Below are 22072 nucleotides of genomic sequence, written 5' to 3' on the forward strand. Positions count from 1 at the left end.
TGTTGCTCCAATAAGTACCCCAAGATCCCCAGAGCTCCCAGAGCTCAATGCATGCAACATGCAGGACCCTTATAGGAAGGTCTCTCAATGACTCCAAGTCATTCAGGAAAGTCACAGATTTGACCTTTCCCCGGGGCTATGACAAAATGTTTGCAACATGTACATCAATTCTAATGCAATGGAGCCTCCTTGCTCATCGACGTGCCATATCCCAGATAAGGTAGTATCCGATGCCTACCTACTAGAGCAATCATCGAATAAGGGATTCCTCAACAATCGAATCCCCCCCCTTTGGTTGTCACAGAGGATCATGGTGGTATTCATCATGTGTACAAACAGCTCAATGAAGAGCTTCCACAACTAGGCAACTTCATACGAGATCATACTCGTAGCTATGTATTCGGTCTTGGCGGTGCTTATAGCAACTGACTTCTGCTTCCTGCTCATCCATGATATCAAAGCAGAACCCAAAGAGAACCAACACTGAGAAGTGCTCTAGTGATCCTCCACATTCCCTGCCCAGTCAATATTCGAATAATCATGCAGTTTCATATTTCTGGCAGTGTATTTCAATCCATGAGAGTACCTCGAAGATATCTTAGAAGATTCTTGGCACCAATCCAGTGAGGCTCAACCAAATATGAGCTCACCATGCTATCTGCAAAACAGATATCTGGATGGAAGTTCACCAAGAACATCAATGCAAATGAGTTTATGAAACTCAGAGGCATTTCCCAAATTTGGTCCGTCATCACTACCATATAACTTCTGAAAGTTAAGATCCTCGAGGTAGTCATTGGCTTGCAGTTTACCATTCCACATCTGGAATCCAACTCCCTCTTACTTCTGCAAGTGAGAGGGTTTGCACCTGTCAGAAATAGGTCGTCCTCAGAAGGTGTCGGTATGAGAGGTCTATCATCCACAACCTTTAAACAATGGTTTGGATAGGCTTCACTCTTAGTGAATTTCAGCTTCATCTGACAGCTATCAATCCTCTCATATCAAACCCGGGATGTTTTGCTTCAAGCCATAGAGCGCTTTCTTCCTCTCGCACACATGAGATTCTTGATCTTGAATTTCAAACCCCTCGGGTTGTTCCAAACCTGTGGACCTGCTACATGAGTGGAATGGCCCCCTTGTAATATTTTCCCTTCAGTACATCTTAGACATGTACCTTCATGCTCCTTTTGAATTCAGGCATTGCTGTCATCATCTGACTCACAGACCTACGGTGCTATGTGTCAACTGACATGGTCCCCAATGGACTTCCTACAACTTGATACAAATTGCCAACACTGAACCCATGAGTAAAAGCATCTTTTGAAAATTCTATTTTCAAACACGTACCTTTCCATTGATGAATGCCACCCTGGAACCTTTGACTTCCATTGCCAAAATGGACACCAGGTTTTTCTTGCGATCAGGTACATAAAAGAGATTCTTGTAAATGAATCGAGTTACCTTCATTCAATTGAGGGGTAACATTCCCTACACTCTTTTCGGAATAGGTGGCATCAGCTCTAAGTATAATCCCACGATTGTTTCCATCTCTACTAAATTCGAGAGAGCACCCTTCTATCTGATGAGGTGCCTTGAAGCACTACAATCAATAAGCTAGATTCCCAATGAATCTGAAGGAGAGGGCCAATACAAGATAACGCTTCTTTATCTTATCATAAACAACATTTGATTCTTCATACCTGGGGTCCATGCTTTCTCTGAAGAGTCGGCCATTTCCTTGATGACCTGTATTACCTGTCATTCCTCTGATAATTGAAGATGTCCTTAGAATGATTGTTATCATCATCAAGTGATGTGTCCTTGCCATTCGGACACTCCTTCGCATAATGGTTGAACAAGTCATCTGCCTTTCTTTCCACCCTTAGATTTGGACTTCCCAATGAAGTGATCTTTAGGTAGACCATCGTAAGCTTTCGTTGCGCCATTTTGATAATGTTCTTTGCTTCAATTTCACCCTTGGTGAATTTGAAGAGGGATGAGGAATCCATTGATCCTTTTGTCTTTTCCCAATTGTCTTTGGTGATTGCTCTTTCACTCTTGCTTGGGTATTGTCTTCACCTCAGCTCCGATACCATGTTAATTTTAGTTATGTTCTAATTCAATTTTCACAGTTAGCTCAATATCTTTTCTAGATTAGCAATCACATTAGCATTAAAGTAAACTGCAGATAGAACATAAAACATAAATTGCAGAAGACAAGCCAAGACAAGAGGACACAAGATGTGGCGCTAGCTAGGGACAAACCCCAATGTGGGGAAACCCTTGATCACTTATATGTTCTTCAATAGTTCAGCAGAGAGAGAGAGAGAGTACATTTACAACAAAAGTCAACACTTTGACTTATCTAGATAAGAGCATAGATCATCTCTAAGAAGATGATACATGAGATCAGTTGAAGACAAGCTGCTTCAACTGATTCTCCAAGGTGACTCCTTCACCTGTCATCGTGCTGCATCTCGTCATCATGCTGCACCTCACTGTGCTGCACCATGCTGCACCCATCATCACAGTGCTGGACCTAATGACCATGCTGTACACTTCATACTGCTGCACCTGTCACTGTGCTGCTCCCAATCACTGAGCTGCTCTCATCACTGATCTGCACCCAATGCTGCACTCATCATGCTGCATCCATCATTGCATCCAATATGCTGCAATCATTTACACTCACCAGTCTTAGCTACTTGCTATGGCTTACAACCTAGCAGAGCAACTAGACTCCTCCAAAGTGCAGTCAACTAACAGTCACAATGTTTGCCTTGATTTGTCTGCAATTATCCTCTAAGGGAAGGCTGTATCTGCCTTCCACAAGACTATCCTCCATTTACTGCAACATGTATATATTTGACATGCCATACATCAGACTGAAGATGTTGTTATGTGTTCACGAGATAACATGCAACCTAGAGAGCAAACTTCACTGTTGCTTCTTTATGACAATGAATTCCCAGTCCTTAACTCATGCCTTGTAACTGTTTATTTTAACATGCTGTCACCTACAACATAGATAGGGATAGGCCTCTTTGTGCTGTTGATAAGGGCTGCGTATTGTAGATAAAACAACAGCTAGGTATCCTTGATTGGACTGTGGATTAGGGCGTTTCCTGCTGCTCATTAGGCCTCCTTAGACTGTGGTTAGGGCACCTTTATTGGATTGCAGATTATCTCCACCTTAACGCTGCTAGAGCTCTCCTTTGACTGCGGCCAAATCTCTCCCTTGCCTGCGGCTAAGACTCTCCCTTACGTGCGGCTAAGATAAGGCAAGATCTACCTCCTTTTAAGATTGTGTATAGGGCAGCATTAGCCCTTCCTTGACAACTGATTTGAGCTCCTAGATTTGACTGCGGCTAGGGCAATTCATCTCCATTAAGACAACATAGAACCCTTCTTGATTGCGTAGAGGTGTCTCCTCCTAGGATTGCGTAGAACCTTCTTTGATTAACTGCACTAGGGTTTCGTCATTAGGGCAACATAGAGCCTTTCTCCATTAGGGCAACATTATCCCTTAGGATCTCTCCTCCTACTAAAACCCAAAGCCAAGTAGAGAGGAAGAGATCCCAAGTGAGTGTGTAGAAATGACTTGAAGGCCACCTCTATTTATACTAAAAGGTTGAGCACAAGTGGGGTTTATTTGGTTGCTGGCCGACCTTGACGAATTGTTCCATAACACAAATAAGTTCATATCTCCATGAATACTTATCGGAATCGGATGATCTTTAGATCAATCCTACACCTTTCGGTGAGAGGGATCCAAGAAAATATCAGCTGCCATTAATAAGATGACCCACATGAAGTTTGGCGCTAGTTGCTAATTTTAACATAGTGCGAGTTGCTAGAGGAGTTGCGTTTTAGTTGCCAGTTGCTAGATCAGTGGCCCGGAGGCATAGCAAGTGGGTTTCAGAGGCAGGGGGAGGTAGGATGACTTGTAGGAAGGTGATTCCAGGGTTGTGCGAATTTTCTATTAGCATTCGTACACATTTCCAACCAGGTAGTGCAAATAGCTTGGAAGTGCAAGTTGCTGGGAGAGAGGGTTCAATCGATTGTAGAAGGAGACAGGGAGTCTCCAGATTATTTTGTCAGTAGATATTGCCAGAGCTTTGCCCGAAAGGCAAGCAGATCGTTGTACTCTTGAATTGCTAAAGATAATAATAAAACCCTCATCTACTGCACTGGTTTCCCCTTTGGGATTTCTCTAGGACATTTGTCCAAAAACAACAATCGTTATAATTTCATGTGTGTGTGCATATTTTCTCAGTTCCAGTTTTATATTCCTCAACGTTTTTAATTGTGAAGAATGCAAGAGTGATTTAATCGTTATTTGCCAAATAATAATTCAGAAGACAAATAATCTGCATTAGATAGAAGATTAAATTCTAGTTTATTGCATTCGTGGAAATTTCACACCCACAAGGTGTTGAAAAATGTAACTAGTGTCTGTCTTCATAATTGTATTTGTCAAAAGAAAGAAAGAAAATTGTTATAAAAGAAATTGACTTATTAAAGCATGGGTTTCATGCTTGGGTCAATGGTTTTTAGGTCAAAACCTCCATTTTAGGCTTCTAGGGTTTATGTTAGGAATCCTAGTCCTTGTCATCATGTAAAAGACCCTTCTTGGGTTCATCTATCAATAAAGAAATTTATTTTTATGTAAAATAGGTCATTTAGGCCTCCTCCACCAAGTTGACCTCAACCTGGACAAGTCGGCCTAATTAGAGAGGCAGAAACCACTATAAAAGGGCAGCAACTTGACTCATTTGGTAGACATCATCAACAAGTTTGATTTGCAGTTGTTGGAGGCAGAAAAGGGTGCGAAATTCAAGGAAGAGGAAGGAAATCCTAGTGAAGGATAAGGGAGTCTTTGTCAAGCATAAGAAGTCGACTTTTCTCTCTCTGTCTCACACATGCGAAGTTGTTGGGTTGCTGGAAGGGCCGAAATTGCATTACTTTAGCTGGGCTGGAATTCTGGAGTAGCTGGGCTGAAATTCTGGATTATTGCTGGGCTGTAGCTGCTACACTAGAAGAGTCTACTGAAGTTTGCTGAATCATATTGGAAGACTGATTTGGTGGAGGAGGAGGTCTTGGTCTATCTCAATTTGATTAGTGGAAGACTTTGACTGGGTTTTCCCCTAGAAAGGGGTTTTAGCCCTCGCTGAGTGCCTACATCTAGTGTTGTTGATCTTCATGTTTTGATTTGATGATTGCTTGATGAAAAGAAGATAAATGAAGAATATAAATAAAATTAATAAGAATACAAGAAGATCACAAGTAATTATCAACATAAGAGAATCTGTCTGCCTTTCTGATTTTCTAACACAAAGGGGAAAACCAACTATGGATTTGTTCTCATTGGCTGAGGAATGTATGGACTTTTCTTACAGGAATTATAATGCTCCAGAGGAAGAAATTCCCACAGCAAATAGCAAGCTGTACGACCTCACCAAACCCAGGGAAAATCTTGTACTACGTAGTGTGTGTGTCACCCTACACATGGCCAGCGTCACCCAACTCACATGCTTGTATCTCTGCTCATGTGGCCCTGCCTCTGTGCTGAATTGTTCGGACTTTTTTCACTTGGCTTGGCTCCTGAGGTTTTTCTCTGCAAATCCCTTCATCTTCCACCAACAAGTTGCACTCTCTCAGCAAATTGAACTGCTCTCTCAAGCCCTTATTGGTTTTCTCTCTCAATGCTGTGCCTTCATCTCGTGTACATCACTTATATCAAACTCCCTAGAGCTCCTAATCCAAACTCTAGCATTCCAAAGGGATGCAGGGCTGAGATCATCCCTCATCTCAACTCTTGAGATCAATGGCTCAGATTAGATCTTGGTCACTTAAATTATTTACCCCCATAACCTTAGACTTTGGCCCAATAAGTCAACAGTTGAATTCAAGTTATAACGCATCAAATGTACTTTTCGTAAGTTAAAACTTAGGAAGGAGTTTAATAATCAGTTACTCCAATTAGGTAAGCATCTATAAGGCTGATTGTTGTTTTCCACAAGCTAAGGCACCAAGCTAGTGTGGAATACCTCCCGAGCTACCATAGATCAACAAGAAGTACCTGCTTGAGCTACTTTTATCAACATGGTTATCTATTTTATTTCTCTGCATAAAAAGTTATTGAATAAGCTTGAGGATCACACACCAGTTTACTTGCACACAACAGTTAAGTCGTCTGATACATATCTACCACTATGTCAGAAAATGTGGTTCTCTCTATTATATAGTTTGCTTGCTTTGATAACACTGGATTTGGAATGTTCTGTGTTGGTTGGGAATAGTTTATTTTTACAGTGTTGCTCATGAGCTTTTTCTTCCTTTTTTTTCAATGACTGTCACTATCAGTGCCACTGTATCAATAAGTTTCATGCATCGCAGTTTCAACCGAATAAAGTAAGTGCTAAATACTTATTCATCTCACTAATATTGAAAATTTGAAATCTTCCCTGTGGCTGGGCCACATTCTATTTGTATCTAGTCAGTCTACTTGTATTTCTAGGCGAACATGTTTTGGTGCTGCTTTGTCACTAAGATGTCCTTTAAGTTTTCCTGGTTTATGTTGTTCTGAGTGAATTTTTTTTTCAGTGCTTCTGTATGTAAGTTTTAAAGCATTAAAATTTCGGTCTAATAAAACAAGTGCTGGATATTTATTTAAGCGACTCAATGATTTGTGCCATCTAATAAAATAGACAGAACTAATAGTTTGAATGATTGTGTTCAATGCTGTGAACGAGTTTAAATCTCTGACCATATTGCCAGCTTTTTATTTTTACTTCTTGATGTGAAACAAACTTTTGTACAATTATTTTTTGTATAATAAAGTCTGAATTCAGAAATAATAAGTAGAATGTCATAACTTCATGTATCAGATTTTCAGACTGGATATCCATTTGAATGCTTCCTCTTCTTTTTATTGTCAGCTGACATAAAATTGATGGTTTCTTCGTTGGTGCTCAGCTCGGTATAATCAAAGACACTACTGGGGGCTGCAAATAACTGTAAGACTTCAAATGGAGCACGTGAAGGTACCTTTTGATAGAATAGCAATTGAAGATGCTGTGACACTTCTCCGACGTAGGCTCTGTGATAACTCTTCACTGCAGCTCCTACTACCTGATGCTGCAGAAAATTACAGGTAATTATGGTATTGACATTTTTAGGCATATGCATTATGCTGTTTCTGTTCTTGTATTATGTTTCCATGTACTATTAGTTTCTTTGAGTGCTTTATGTTATCTGTTGATGTCCCTGTCTTATAACTTTTATTTATCTGTGGGGGCTAATATATTTGCTTGTCCATTTAGTCACAATCATTCTGCCTGTTCCACTGATTATTATTTGTTATCTGTTGGTCTTCCACTCCTATTGACTACTTTTGGTTACCCGTATGCATTAATATATTTTCTTCTTTCCTTAAATAATGGCAATTAGTTTTGTACTTTACATGGGACCAATGTGGCATTTGAATCTCGCTATTTAATTTGCATTTTCCTTGACCTTCAGTAAATTGCAGTATCTGCTGTCAAACACAGTAACCAATACTTGCAATAATTCAGTCTTGCTTCTTGGTCCAAGAGGATGCGGCAAGTCCATGGTAAATGCTGTATATCTTTTAAACTTATAATAAAGTTTGTTATATGTTGTTATATGCAGTAATTAGAAGCTGATTTTTGTTTTCTATGGCTGAAGGTATTGGAGCGTGTTCTGAAAGAATTGCAATGCCAACATCCAGATATGATCTCTGTTGTAAGTGTTGAAAAACTAGGGCTTCCTGCTGCTAACATTCATGTTAAGTGAATTTCTGCAACAGTCTCAGTTGGCTTATCTAAAGCGCTGTCACCGAAATCTGTTTTTTGTAATTATAGTCCCTTCAATTGCAGAACATCGAGTTTGAATAGGTTAAATACAAGGAGGATATCTTTAGTATAGTTGGACCTTTACAGAGGCTGACAAGGATGAATTGATGGCATCTGTGATGCCACTATTGAAAAATCATGGACTTAAAAAGATGTTTACTTTGTGTTGCTGCTAGCTTAGTGTATTTAACCAGGTTGTATTTTGGTGGAGCCAATTCAGGTTAGACTAAATGGCCTACTACATAGTGAAGATCGCTGTGCCCTGAAGGTGAGATCTGAAATTCTTTTAATGACCTAATGTCTGACCTACATTTTGTAGTCCATAAATGCTTTGGTATTATGAGCAAATTGAAGTTGGTTGAGTCAATACCTAGTGACTTGTGAATTGATGCTTATTTGCTTTGTGTTGTTTTGATTGATTTCCTTCAAACAACCTTATGGAGGACTTACTGAAATCGCCAAAATGCATTTGGTCTTCGGTTAATATAAGGACTAACAATTCTTGAGTAAGAATTTACAATCAGACATTTCAGAATGTGGGGTCAGCCAAATTTTAAAGTTAATAAAATGTTTAGTGGAATGGATTTACAGGTAGCTAGATGCAAATGTGATAAACAATAAAAAACAAGATAGGTTAATTTCAATTAGATTTGAAACCAAAAGAAGCTGTTAGTGACTGATGTCGAGCAAGAAGAACTGCAGAGATTTGAAAAAATTGAAACAATAGAAGGGATTGATATGATACTGGGAAACTTAATTCTCTAATGAACGTGCCATTACTGTTTTTCAGTCCATAAAATTTCGAGATTGCTGTTTAGATCAAATAAATAAAAAGACCAACATCGGGATGCCAGACAAGATAAATGAGTTACATTCAGTCTTCAAGTTGAATAATTAGAAAACATGAAACAACTTTTATCATGGAGGTTATTGATCCTTCATTTTCATGTGACATGACAATATATTATTGTATTTTGGAATTGAACAAAATATTTCATTTGTTTTTGGTTTCTTAATAAATATGCGAACTATGTATGCCATAAAATTTCTATGTTTTAGTGAAGTTAAACATGTTTTTCTAACATAAAATAACTACATTTTGAATTGTTGCATCTGTAGTTGTGTCGAAAGGTGCTTTCTATAGCCTAGTATGAGGGAGAAATGTAATTCCTTCTGTGCTCCACATGGAGTTGACACCTGGCATTCAAAAGAAAATTAATAACAAAAGAAATATTTTAGTATCAACCATAAATGAAATATTTCAATGTCCACCTTAACTAAAAGAATATTATATCGACTTTATATATATGTATGTATGTATAAAGTAATTTAAACCAAACAAATTCTTATTCATGGATATGTGCTTTCTACATCCCAGTAAGAGGGAGATGTGTAATTCCTTTCATAGTTAACGCACTGGATTTTATAACAAATACTAAATAATAAGGAATATTTCAATGTCCATTGTAAGTAAAATAATTTTAAATAAACTTAATGTGTGTGTAGGTATAAAGTAATTGAAAGTAAAAAAATGGTAGGTGCTTACTAGATCTCAGTATGAGGGAGATGTGTAGTTTCTTTCATACTTAGCTTGGAGTTGACACATGGCATTAAAAAATAGTAAAAAAATATTTCAATGTGCACCTTAAATAAAATAATTTTAAATCAACTTAATGTGTGTGTTGGATAAGGTAGTCATGGATGTCAATATGGCGACCAACTTTGTTGATGCATGGCCCAATGGATGAAAATCATGTATGAAGCCCTAGCATTTTGATCAAAACCCAGCTGCTTAAAAGAAATCCTAATAACAAACATGGCTACCATTGACAATAGAGACAAGATCTGGATTTCTTTTTTGCACCAACTTGTAGAGAGCTTTAAGCTCCTTCCAACAAGCATTCACTCGCCCTCTAACTCCCTGTCATTGTGGAGATTTTGATTTTTGAAGATAAAATATGCAAATAAAATTGCCTGCTACTCAAGTCGGCTCAACACGTCCCTTCACAACATGACAGAACTACTATGTATTGGCAACTAGATCATCCAATCAATTATCCAACTCGGTTCAGAACATATAGACGAGCAGACCGGGAGCAAAGCAAGTTCACAACTCGTGAACTAAGAGATGCTAGGAAGAACAAGAGTTGAAGAGTTTTTTTTTTGGCATTTTCTGTGATTGGGTTTTAATCTACCTCATTTGTTTTGTGAAGACCTCGGATGCGAATAAAACAAGAGTACTGGACCTGTAAATACCTTGTAGCCTCTGACCTGTGGATAGCAGTAGCCTCGGACCTGTGGACGGCAGTAGCCTCGGATCTGTGGACAATAAAACAAACTTCGGACCTGGGTCAAGTGAAGCTCGATCTGTGGGCAGAATCTCAGAAAGCTCAGACTTGTAGCAAAAATAATCTTCGAACCAGTGGGAGACCAGAGTTTGGACTTGTTGCAAGAAGTTCAGATACTAGTTGAGGGTTGGACCTACCTTGTGGAACATTTATAATTCGGACCTGTGATAATCTTTTGAAGCTTGGACCTACATTTACATATCTGTCCACCGGTATACTCGCACCTGTAGCATTACAAACTTGGATCTGTGGCAAACATTTGAACTTGGGCTTATAGCATTTGATGCAGATTCGTAACAGTTGTTGGAAACCTTAAGAAGCTCGGACTTGTAGCAGATTTCAAATATTTGAACTTCAAACCTGTGACATTAGATGAACAGTTCTTTGCACCTAATTGAGAGCAGCCTATTGGGTTTTGTTTTAAGCAGATTTGAAGTCTGGAAGTCAAGGTTTTTGAAACATCATTTGGAGCAGATTGAAGTCTTGAAGTCTTGAAGTTTTGAGGCATCAATTGAGCAGACTTTTAAGAATTTCTTGGAGAACATTTGAGGAGATTTTGAAGACTGTTTATTGAAGGAAGTCCTGAAACATTTCAAACTAAGTCTTTTGTAAATTTTGTTTGGTAACCAAGTTGGAGCTTGGTGGGATGTTTGTTGACCAAGTTGGAGCTTGAAAGTTGTTGGGAGGATTGGAGTCCTCATTTTGACTTAGTAGGAGCTTGGGTCTATTCAAGGTTGGAGCCCTAAGAATTTAAAATATTGTTGTACAGTTTGGAGCCTGATTTACAAGAGGATTGGAGTCCTCATCATTTTGATTAATAAAATCATTTTTTTTTAATTTCTTATGTTCTGGTTCAATTTGTGATAAAATTTTTAACTGGCAGAAATAACAATTGAAACAAATACAGGTTCACCCCTCTCTCAGTGTTTCCAACAGTGTGTGTATGTAGATATAAAGTAACTAAAAGTAAAAAACGGTAGGTGCTTTCTACATCCTAGCATGAGGGATGTGTAATTCTTTTTGTGTTGAACATGCAGTTGACATGTGGTGCGTGCACAAACAAATTAAGAACTAGCTTAGATCCATGTTAACTCTAGATCTATCACGTGCCGAGAGCAATGTTGCACGAAGTGGGGATGTTTTTTGGAAGCGGGTACGCAGAAGCATCATTTCCCAAAAATATAGGAAACGAAGCATCTAGCATATATATATATATATATATATATTGTTTTGCATTTATATTAAAAAAACATCCCAAATACCAAATTAGCTGTAGAAGACTTAAAAACATGCATATTTTTACATAAATCAAGATAGATATGGCATCCATGATTCCATTATACATCAATGATTAATTATTCGAGCATCAATGTTAATTTTAGGTATGTTCTATGCTTAGAGCAAATTTACTTCAATTTTTCCATTTAGCTCAACATCTATTCGAGATTAGCAATTACATCAGCATCATAGTAAATTGCAGATAGAACATAAACATAAACACAGAAAACAAGCCGAGACAAGAGGATACAAGATGTGGCGCCAACCAGGGATGAACCCCAATGTGGGGAAACCCTTGATCAATTCTTCTTATATGTTCTTCAATAGTTCAGCAGAGAGAGAGGTAGTACAAATACATTAGAAGTCAACATTTTGACTTATCAAAATAAGAGCAGAGATCTTCTCTGAGAAGATGTCACATGAGGTAGCTGATCTGGACTCAGGTGAAGGCATATTGCTTCAATTGATCCTCCAAGGTGACTCCATCACCATGCTACACCTCACTGTGCTGCACCTCATCATCATGTTGCACCCATCACTGTGCTGCACCCATTCACTAAGCTGCTCTTATCACTGAGCTGCACCCAATCATGGCTGCCGCTGTACCCATCACTATGCACGATGCTGCACCACTCATTGTTGTACCCATCACTGTGCACTATGCTGCACCTCTCATTGCTGTACCCATCACTGTGCACTATGCTGCACCTCTCATTGCAGTACCCATCATTGTGCACTATGCTGCACCACTCACTATTGTACCCATACATGCTGTTGTACATACCGCATCCAATATGTTGCAACCATTTACACTCACCAACCTTAGCTGCTTGCAATGGCTTGCAACCTAGCAGAGCAGCTAGGCTATAGTTGCAGATCCCTTCACCAAGAACATCAATGCTAGTATGAGTTTATGGAACTCACAGGAATTTCCCAAATCAGGTCCGACATCACTACCGCATAACTTCTTAAAGTTAGGCTTCATCGAGGTAGTCACGAGCTTGCATTTCACCATTCCAAATCTGGAATCCAACTCCCGCTTACTTTTGCAAATGAGAGGGTATGCAGCTATCAAAAAAAGGTCGTCCTCATAAGGTGCCAGTATGAGAGGTCTATCATCTACAACCTTCAAGCAATGGTTTGGATCGCCTTCACTCCTAGTGAATCTTAGCTTCATCAGACAACTATCAATCCTCTCATATCAAGCCCCGGGAGTTTGCTCCAAAACATAGAGAGCTTTCTTCCACCTGCATACTTGAGATTCCCAATCATGAATCTCAAACCCCTCAGGTTGTTCCATATCTAAGGTCTTGCTACATGAGGGGAATGGTCCCCTTGTAAGTTTTCCTTCAGTACATCTTGGATATGTACCTTCACGCTGTTCTTGAATTCAGGCATCCCTGTCACCATCTGACTCACATCGGGTAAGGTCTTATAATGAAGATGAGCAACCCTCCGGTGCCATGGAAGAGATGTGTCACACAACATGGTCCCCAATGGACTTCCTTTCCATTGATGAATGCCACCTTGAAACCTTTAACTTCCATTGCCGAAATGGACACCAGGTTCTTCTTGAGATTACGTACATAAAGAACTTCTTGTAAATGAATCGTGTTAGCCTCATTCAATTGAGGGGTAACATTGCCTACACCCTTTTCGGGATAGGTGGCATTGACTCCAAGTATAATCCCCACGAATGTTTCCATCTCTTCCAAATTAGAGAGAGCTTCCTTCTATTCGATGAAGTGCTTTGAAGCACTACAATCAATAAGCCAGATTCCCAAAGAGTCTGGAAGAGAAGTAGTGGAGAGGGCCAATATAAGATAATACTTCTTTAAACAACATTTGATTTTTCATACCTGGAGTTCTTTGCTTTCTTGAAGAGTTGACCATTTCCTTGATGACCTGCATTCCTTTTTCCTTTGCCATTGTACCTGTCATTCCTTGAAGATGCCCCTGGAATGATTGTTGTCATCATCAAGTGATGTGTCCCTTCTATTTGGACACTCCTTCGCATAATGGCCAAACTTATTGCAAGCAAGGCATCTGCATTTCCTTCCACCCTTAGATCGAGACTTCCCATTGAAGTGATCTTTAGGTAGGCCATCAGATGCTTCCGCTGCTCAATTCAGATAATATTCTCTGCTTCGACTTCACTCTTGGTGAATTTGAAGAGGGATGAGGAACCCATTGAGCCTTTTATCCTTTCCAACTGTCTTTCACTCGTGCTTGGGCTTTGTCTTCACCTCACCTCTGATAATATGTTAATTTTAAGTATGTTCTATGATTAGAGAAAATTTACTTCAATTTTTCCATTTAGCTCAATATCTATTCCAGATTAGCAATCACATCAGCATCATAGTAAATTGCAGATAGAAAAAAAACATAAACATCAGAAAACAAGCCAAGACAAGAGGACACAAGATGTGGCGCCAGCCAGGGACAAACCCCAATGTGGGGAAACCCTTGATCAATTCTTCTTATATGTTCTTCAATAGTTCAACAGAGAGAGAGATAGTACATATACATCAGAAGTCAACATTTTGACTTATCAAAATAAGAGCAGAGATCTTCTCTAAGAAGATGTCGCATGAGGTAGCTGATTTGGACTCAGGTGAAGGCATACTGCGTCAACTGATCCTCCAAGGTGACTCCATCACCATGATGCACCTCATCATCATGTTGCACTCGTCACTATGCTGCACCCATTCACTAAGCTTCTCTTATCATTGAGCTGCACCCAATCATGGTTGTACCCATCACTGTGCACTATGCTGCACTGTATCCATCACTGTGCACTATGCTGCACCACTCACTGTTGTACCCATCACTGTGCACTATGCTGCACCACTCACTGCTGTACCAATCACTATGCACTATGCTACACCACTCACTGCTGTACCCATACATGCTGCTGTACATATTGCATCCAATATGCTGCAACCATTTACACTCACCAGCCTTAGCTGCTTGCTATGGCTTGCAGCCTAGCAGAGCAGCTAGGCTATAGTTGCAGATCCCTTCAACAGGTCTTCAATGCAGTGATTACATTCACTGTTTATTGCCTTTACCCCTTTCTCCATCCATCTGAATCAAAGTCTGCAACATACAACAATTTGTGCACTTGCATTTATGTCAACACAGCCCTAATCATATGTTGTCCAATCACGCCTTGCTGAACACACATCTTTCAACACTCTACTTCACGTCATATGCTTGAAGCTGGACACTGTCCCTGTCCAAAACAACGGACAGATTAGGCATCATTTGGCTGTGGTATGACTGTGGCTAGGGCATGTTTGAATACACTTCCTTTTGACTACATCTAGAGCTATTGAAGACTTCCTCTTTTTAGCTTATAGGAATCCTCTTCTTGCTGCATATTATATCTCTTTGGTTAGGGATGCATGGAGTCTCTCTTTTGCTACAGGATAAGGTTAGCATTTAAGGTGTATCCAGACCGTCACAAGGGCACACATATAACAACGGCTAGGTCTCCTTTTGAGCATCGTGTAGACCTATCCTTTGCACAGTGGATGGAGGACCCTTTGAACAACATATGGAGAGACATCTCTATGATTGCGGTTAGGGCTCATAAATACCCTCCTTAAACTGCGGCCTAGTTTCTTCAGAGATTGCGGATAGAAGACTGTGTCTAGGGTTAGGGTAGTGGCCAGATAGGCTTCTTTTGGACAACGTTGAATTCACTTTAGCATATAGGCCTCCTTGCTGCATATTCACCTTCTTGACAACGTTATAGGGCATCTCCTTCCATGGTTGTGATATGATCTTCCTTAGGGCAGCATTAGGGCATCATTAGGCCAGCGGTTAGGGCTTCTTCATACCAGCGTTTAGCCTTCTCCATGATAGCGTAGAGCTTTCTCCATAAGGCTTCTTCCATTAGGGCAACATTGTCTCTTAGGATCTCTCCTCCCACCAAAACCCAAAGACAAGTGGAGAGGAAGAGATCACAAGAAGAGTGTGTATCCAAATGACTAGCAAGCCACCTCTTTTTATACTAAAACGTTGAGCACAAGTGGGGGCAATATGGTTGCTGGCCGACCTTGACAAATTGTCCCATAACACAAATAAACTCATATCTCCATGAATACATGTCGGAATCGGGTGATCTTTAGATCAATCCTACACCTCTCGATGAAAGGAATCCAAGAAAAATATCAGTTGCCATAAATAAGAAGACCCACATGGAGTTTGGTCCTAGTTGCCAATTTTAACAATCAACCATCTAGATTCTAGCAATTACAATCATAAATCAAATTTTTAAGCATATCATAAAACATAAAACATTTAGAAGATAAAATCATCAAACATTCAAGTAACTTATCTAGCAAGTGAGCAACTGTCAACATGAGTCATGTCCAAAATTCAAATAATAATGTTTACAAAATAGGCCACTTGGTCACCACCATGACTCAAGTACACATTGAACTAGGTAGAGTAAGACAAAAAAGGTTCAAATTCACAACAAGAGTCTATAAGTCTAATCTATGACAAAGTAGTAAATTGTGAATATATCTACTAATCTCTCCTCCTTCCACCACGAATAAGACGTGAGCCTCCACGTGGTGGTAATGAAGAAGATGGTGGCTCTGGAAGTTGTGGCAGTGCTTGTGGAATTGATGAAGGTGAAGCCCCTGCTGTTGGTGTTGAAGCATGGAACTTGGGAAACAAGGGATTGGATGGGGGTGGCATCTCAACTCGATCATCATCATCCTGGATAAGAGCATCCTCCAATTGCTCTAATCACAACACTCCATCCTCCAAATTGGGATCCTCTGGATTTCTATCCCAAACCTTAAGGTCTTTATTATTCTTTGCATCATCAGAGTAATGGGACAACAATCACAAGTTGTAGTGAACATAAACCAAGCTCTCTGCCCGGTCTAAATTTAACCTATTCCTTTTAACACCGTGGATGAAAGAGTAAGAGCTCCAACACCTCTTTGTAGAAGAAGTTTTTATCACTTGTGATAGCACCTGCAATGCCAAAGTTTGTAGAAGTGGAGTAACACCTCCATGCATGTTCACGACTGAAGAGAAGAAAAATGCTCTCAATCTCTAATTGCATGCATGTTCCCAAATGGACCAGTGCTAAGTGTATAGTTGCTCAAATGTTTCTGTACCATGGCAACCTCCTCCTCATCAGGGACTAATTTATCCAATGCTTTCATATAACCAGATAGAACCTCTGGATCTAGGTGTGGTTTTTTCCTGCTCCTCCCCCAAGTGTTGGTGTTGAAAGCCATGATCGATGATAATCTTTAGGTGTTAGAACATATGCTAAGGCATGCAATGGAACGCTTAGTATATCCCATCATTTTCCACCTCTATACGAATATAATTGTATAAGGTGATATCTCTAGGCTCAACAATGTCTTTAATCTGTCCTAACATGCTATCCATTTGCTCATACACCTCCACAATTATTGGTTGATATGAATCTGCAAACTTGATCATGTAATAAATTGGTTTGGTGAATTGCAAAACATATTTAATCTGTGACCAAAAGTAACTATCAAGAATAGTGTCCTTGGCTACATTAACATCATCTCTATCAGTGTTAAGTTCCTCCCATGATTTAGAGGTCACCATATTAGTTTGTAATGTTCCAAACTTAAATAAACAGCGATATGCAAAGCAAAAATGATTTACAATGCATAAAGTTTAAACAATGAACAAATGCTCATAAAAACTCCAGAAGTAAGATCTAGCTGAGCCATTTTATTAATCAATGGAACAAGTACAATAGTATATAGGAATGAACCTAGGCTTGCCTCAATGTCAAGCGTGACAGAACCCAGGTGATAATACAATGACCTCAAATGCTGGAAATGATTGCATTGCCTAGAAAACTACACTGTTGGTTGGAAGAGGGACTGCAAGAAACTCCACTTCCGATGATTAGAAAATGCTGCAAATTTAACCTCAAGCTTCTTGACCAAAACCCACAAAAACCCAAAAGGGGTTTGGCCTATCTCTGAGCCAAAGTCGAACCCACAAAATGGTGCGAATTCCCCAGCTAACTAACAATTTGCCCTATTATAAGAATTTGGATTTCAGGCCTGAATAACATCCGGAAAATTTTGAAATTTTAACCATGGACTCCTCTCAGAAAACCCAGAAAAACCCACGAAGGAATTTGGCTGGTTTAGACTTCTGAAATTCGACCCCCTTGGAGCCTAGCTTTAGCTGCAACTGCAAAACTCGGCCTGCTGGATTCTGCTTGTTAATCCTCTCGGAAATGGACCCAAAGTGCTGGGTTGACCTTTGTTATCAATCCCCTGACTTCCTGGATGGGCTTCCGGCTTGTAGCACCTACTCCTTAGCTCCATGAAATTGCTGGACTAGCCCTTTGCACTGTCCCCAAGCCCAGTAATTCGAACTGCTGGGATGCTGGCTCAGCTAGCTCCAAAACTCACAAGAAAGGCTGGTCCTTTGCTGCTCTCCCTATCCTCTAACTCTCCTGGCAAATGCTTGATCATTTATAGCTCCAAACTTCCCCTACGTATTCTCTAGCTAGCCAAAAATACGCACTCCTTCTTGTGGCTGAATGGTAGTGCTGTAATAGATTCTCGAAACTCTTGAAATACTTATGGAACTGCCTCTCTAGGGCAGGCATGGATGGTCCCCCGAAGTAGAGGTTGAATATCTTGCTCGAGAGATTCGTGGCTAAACAACCGGTTGACTTAGCTAAACAACAGAGCGAACAATCAAGTAATTTTGATTGCAAGGTGTAAGAATCAATCCAAAATGAGAGCTGCTCCCTCCTTATAACTCCTTGGGCCTCCCTAGCCTCATGTGGGCCCCTCCATCCACCTATTCGACTTTCCCTCCAAGCTATTCGAATGGGCCAATTCGAACTCCCATGTGGGTGGCCCCCACATTTCACTAGCAACCAAATAAAGTTGGATTGCCTCCTAAGTCCCTAAGTCGAAAATGATGTGTTCTCTTCCTTAGCCAAAATTGTGTAGCAATACCCTATTACAAATGTATTTGAGAAGGGACACGACAATCCTCCCCTCCCAAATGTTGCTTGCCCTCAAGCAATCTCAAAGCTAGGTGCTCCAAAATGTGCTCACCCTCCCAGGTGGCATTCTCATCCGAAAAACTCCTCCAATGCACCAAAAATCGCTTGTCCTCATGCAATGCTCGAGCAAGCATCCTCTCTAACTGTTGCTCCCTACTGTCATTACAAAATGTGCCAGGGTCCCAGATGTGCCACTGGATCATGCTTGACCTCTGCATTGTCTTGATATGAAAGAATCCTTCAATACCAGGATCCCAGGCAATCCTGTCCAACATGAAGCTCCCCTCACTCCACTCACTATCCTACCTGGTGAAAGTACCAGAAGTCCCCTGCTCCATCAGTGACTCGCTAAAGCCCAATGGAAGATCTGTATGATCTCCCCCTGCAATAGCCGACGCATCCCTAAAGTTTATTGAGCTGTGAAGAGCTGTGATGCCCCAGTTCCCTACTAGTCCCAGAGTGGTGCCACCATGCTGACGCTCTTCTACTCTGACTAAGTCATACTCCCCATCGTGCGCAATCAGTATCCTCCTCTCCTGGAACTCGATGGTGGAATATTGTAAGAGGTGAGACACATCTTGCCTGGGCATCTCCATGGCACCAAGGCCTACCCATTCAAATCTAACTCCAAACCTATGCAGCAACAGGGAATGTCTGCCTCCCCATATGATGAAACCCTCTCTCAACTCCCATGTGTCATCCCAAGAGCGAACTATATCACTCTTTGCCACGACTCTGCTCATCATGAGTGACCTATTGATCAGCTGAATTCCTGCATCCCATAGCCAGACCTGCTGCAGCATAGCCTTGTCAACCGGTGGAATCCATCTGGCCCTCGTCTCTAGTCCATGCATGTGATCACTATATAGGCTCCATATATCGTGGGCTAATCTGATGCGTGCTAAGCTGCCTTGTGCCTGCCACTGTGTAGTGACAATGATTGCTGGAAGTCACGTGTGCCAAAGAGCTACCCGCTGAATGCAACCAAAAGATGGGTATCCGATACTCGTAATCGACTCAGGGTACGTGGATCCCTCTAGTCCCTGCCAACCATCTCCCCCGGGTCTGCCATCCGTTCGTTCGATAATGTGCCAATATAAGGTCTTGAGCCCGGACACATACTAGGAAGCTACCTCAGTCGTGCCCAGTATCCTCTGCCCATGCATGGTCCCGACATGTCCTGAGAAAAGAGTGACACATGTCTCCCTCGTGACTAGTTCCCTAGACGTAGGCTCAGTGATGAACGATATGCCACCCCTGTAGATGATCACCTCATCCCCCAACCTGTGGTTGTCAACTGACGCACCAACCCAATGCCACTGCTGAAAATTCTCCCCCTAGTGCGCTGAGTGTCACCCAAATATCTCGGGTGAGCTCCTCGTCGTTCGTTTCTCATGCCCAGAGTGCAGAAAGTCGACAACAAAATCGACTGCGCTCGTGAGGGATGTAGAGGAGGGTAAGGCGTGTGAAACTCTTTGGATACCATCGAGTATCACTCATCTGTGTCCCTGTCGATCCTGGGTGAGCTATGCCCGAAGGTATGCCCGGTTTTTCCGTTCAAGGGTCGCCTTGGAGGCAACACTCCAAGACCTTGCTGTGTGACACTATACACACCTGCATACCATCGATCATCCCAGTACTCCTGGACATGCCATTGTACACCGCGGCCTACCTTTGTACATTGCTGGATACCTTCAGCTATGGCTATGCCATCCTGTATTGGCCTGTGTCCTGCCCGTGTCACTGTACCTGTCACTCCCTGCATGTACTCAATGCGATGTGAGGCACTCCCACTCCACAGCGCGTTCCAACACACTACGACACACCATCCTGCATCTCCATGCTTCTGTTCAAGCCCCTGCTCCTCGCTCCATAGTCTTGCACACCACTGGATGCTATGGCCTAACATTGGGTCTGTATGCATCAGATTGCATCCCTCTACATAACACTGGACCCTATGACATAACTTATGTAGTCCTGTGTACCACTGCTCACTGTCATACCATCCTGTAACATACAGTATCCTACATGGGCCAAAATATCCACTTCTCTGCTAGTACACCCTCCTTGATGCGGGCTACATCCCCCCATCTGCTCTGAAAGACCTGAGCAGCCCGACTCCCCACATGCTAACAAAAATGATAGTACTGCGCCTATCCTCAATAACCCTTGCATCCCATATGTTAGTAAGAGTGCACTCTCTCCATACCATGCCCTGTCTGTTAGCCTGCTGATGCCACCTCCTCCTACCAGCTCCTGCCAGAGTAAGCTAGTCACCCTGTGACTCCACCCACCATCAATATGCCAAGACAACTCATGAGATATGTCTGCTCACATGTTAAACCATCTTGTCACTAGTGCTTACTGGGGCTCTGAAAATGTGGGTGCACTCAAGCGTCAAGTCCATCACGTAGCTACTACCATCACCTACCAACTCTATGATGTGATGGAAAATCCCACTTGGATCCCAAAAACAGTCTGGCCCTCAAGCCCCTTTGGTAATCCATGGCCTCTGTTGACATGTGTCCATGGATGTATCCAACCACCTAACCTGCTCCATCGAGTACCAACTCAGTACCTCTCGCCATCCAATTGCAAAGGAGGAGATCGAATGTGTTATCCTCTGTGGAAGGAACAAGCCCTCCAAGCTGATGTGGTATCATGCTTAGCTCAGTCTTGCTAACCTGTCCACCCCCTCGGGTATGTCTAGACAACTCGGCCTCCCTCAATCTAACACATAAGGGTGGGTTGATAACGCTATAGACCCTGCTAGTGGGCCTCTGAAGTGAACTGTGTCGAAAACCCAACACACGACCTTTATGTTGCCCCTCATCCATGGCTAGCCCAAGGGATGGCTGCACATCCTCCTCCATCACGGGCTCGACATGAGCCTTCGACTGCTCCTCCATAGACAACCCAATATGCACGATATGCTCACCAGTCAACTCTAGGCGATTGTCGTCTGGCAACTCCGTCATAGATCTAGAGGCCCCTCTGTCCCTATCGGTTCCTCAACAACAGCGGAGCTGTCTTCTGGCACCTCATCAACTCGTGGTGCATTGTTATCACCTGAGATCTCGGTCTCAACCTCGAATACCTCATCAATGGATGACGCCTCATCAATGGGTGTATGCTCAACTGTCTCCTTGCCAACCATGGCCCCTTCAACTACTCTTTCATCTTTTTCCTTAATACTTCTCATCATCCCTACAAAATCCCACTGAATCTCCATTGGTTTGTGCATACCCCTTAGTTCACAGAATTCCCAAAAAGAGAGGGACGCCTGAATGTCATAACCCAATGATTGGTATGCCCTCTAGTTCTCACCCAATAACTCCACATCAGTTGCAATCATGTCCGGATTCCCAACTGAGGATGAGTCAACTTCTTCCCCACATCAATCATCATTTGTTGTATCCTCACCACCTCATTCCAGGTGACTGCCATGTTGTTTGATTCTAGTCTTTCCCACTAGGCTCTGATACCACTGTAATGTTCCAAACCTAAATAAACAGTGATAT

The 22072-nt window shown here is 41.5% G+C and overlaps 1 protein-coding gene across 3 annotated transcripts in view; it reads left to right on the top strand.

The window, feature by feature from the left end:
* Positions 1–22072, top strand: part of LOC149215203 (origin of replication complex subunit 4-like) — a 357971-nt gene that overhangs the window by 18221 nt on the left and 317678 nt on the right. For 2 of the 3 annotated variants that reach the window (XM_089392542.1, XM_089392544.1), the window contains exons 2-5: positions 6979–7156; positions 7525–7615; positions 7711–7767; positions 8098–8145. In XM_089392542.1, the coding sequence (XP_089248668.1) occupies positions 7032–7156; positions 7525–7615; positions 7711–7767; positions 8098–8145 (321 nt within the window). In that variant the 5' untranslated portion in view covers positions 6979–7031. Of the gene's footprint in view, positions 1–6941; positions 7157–7524; positions 7616–7710; positions 7768–8097; positions 8146–22072 lie in introns of all 3 variants that reach the window. The other variant, XM_089392543.1, reaches the window with a different exon arrangement.

Source organism: Pinus tabuliformis, chromosome 1_1, assembly GCF_031772625.1.
Source record: "Pinus tabuliformis cultivar Carrire ecotype Pingquan chromosome 1_1, CPIR1, whole genome shotgun sequence".
Taxonomy (NCBI): domain Eukaryota; kingdom Viridiplantae; phylum Streptophyta; class Pinopsida; order Pinales; family Pinaceae; genus Pinus; species Pinus tabuliformis.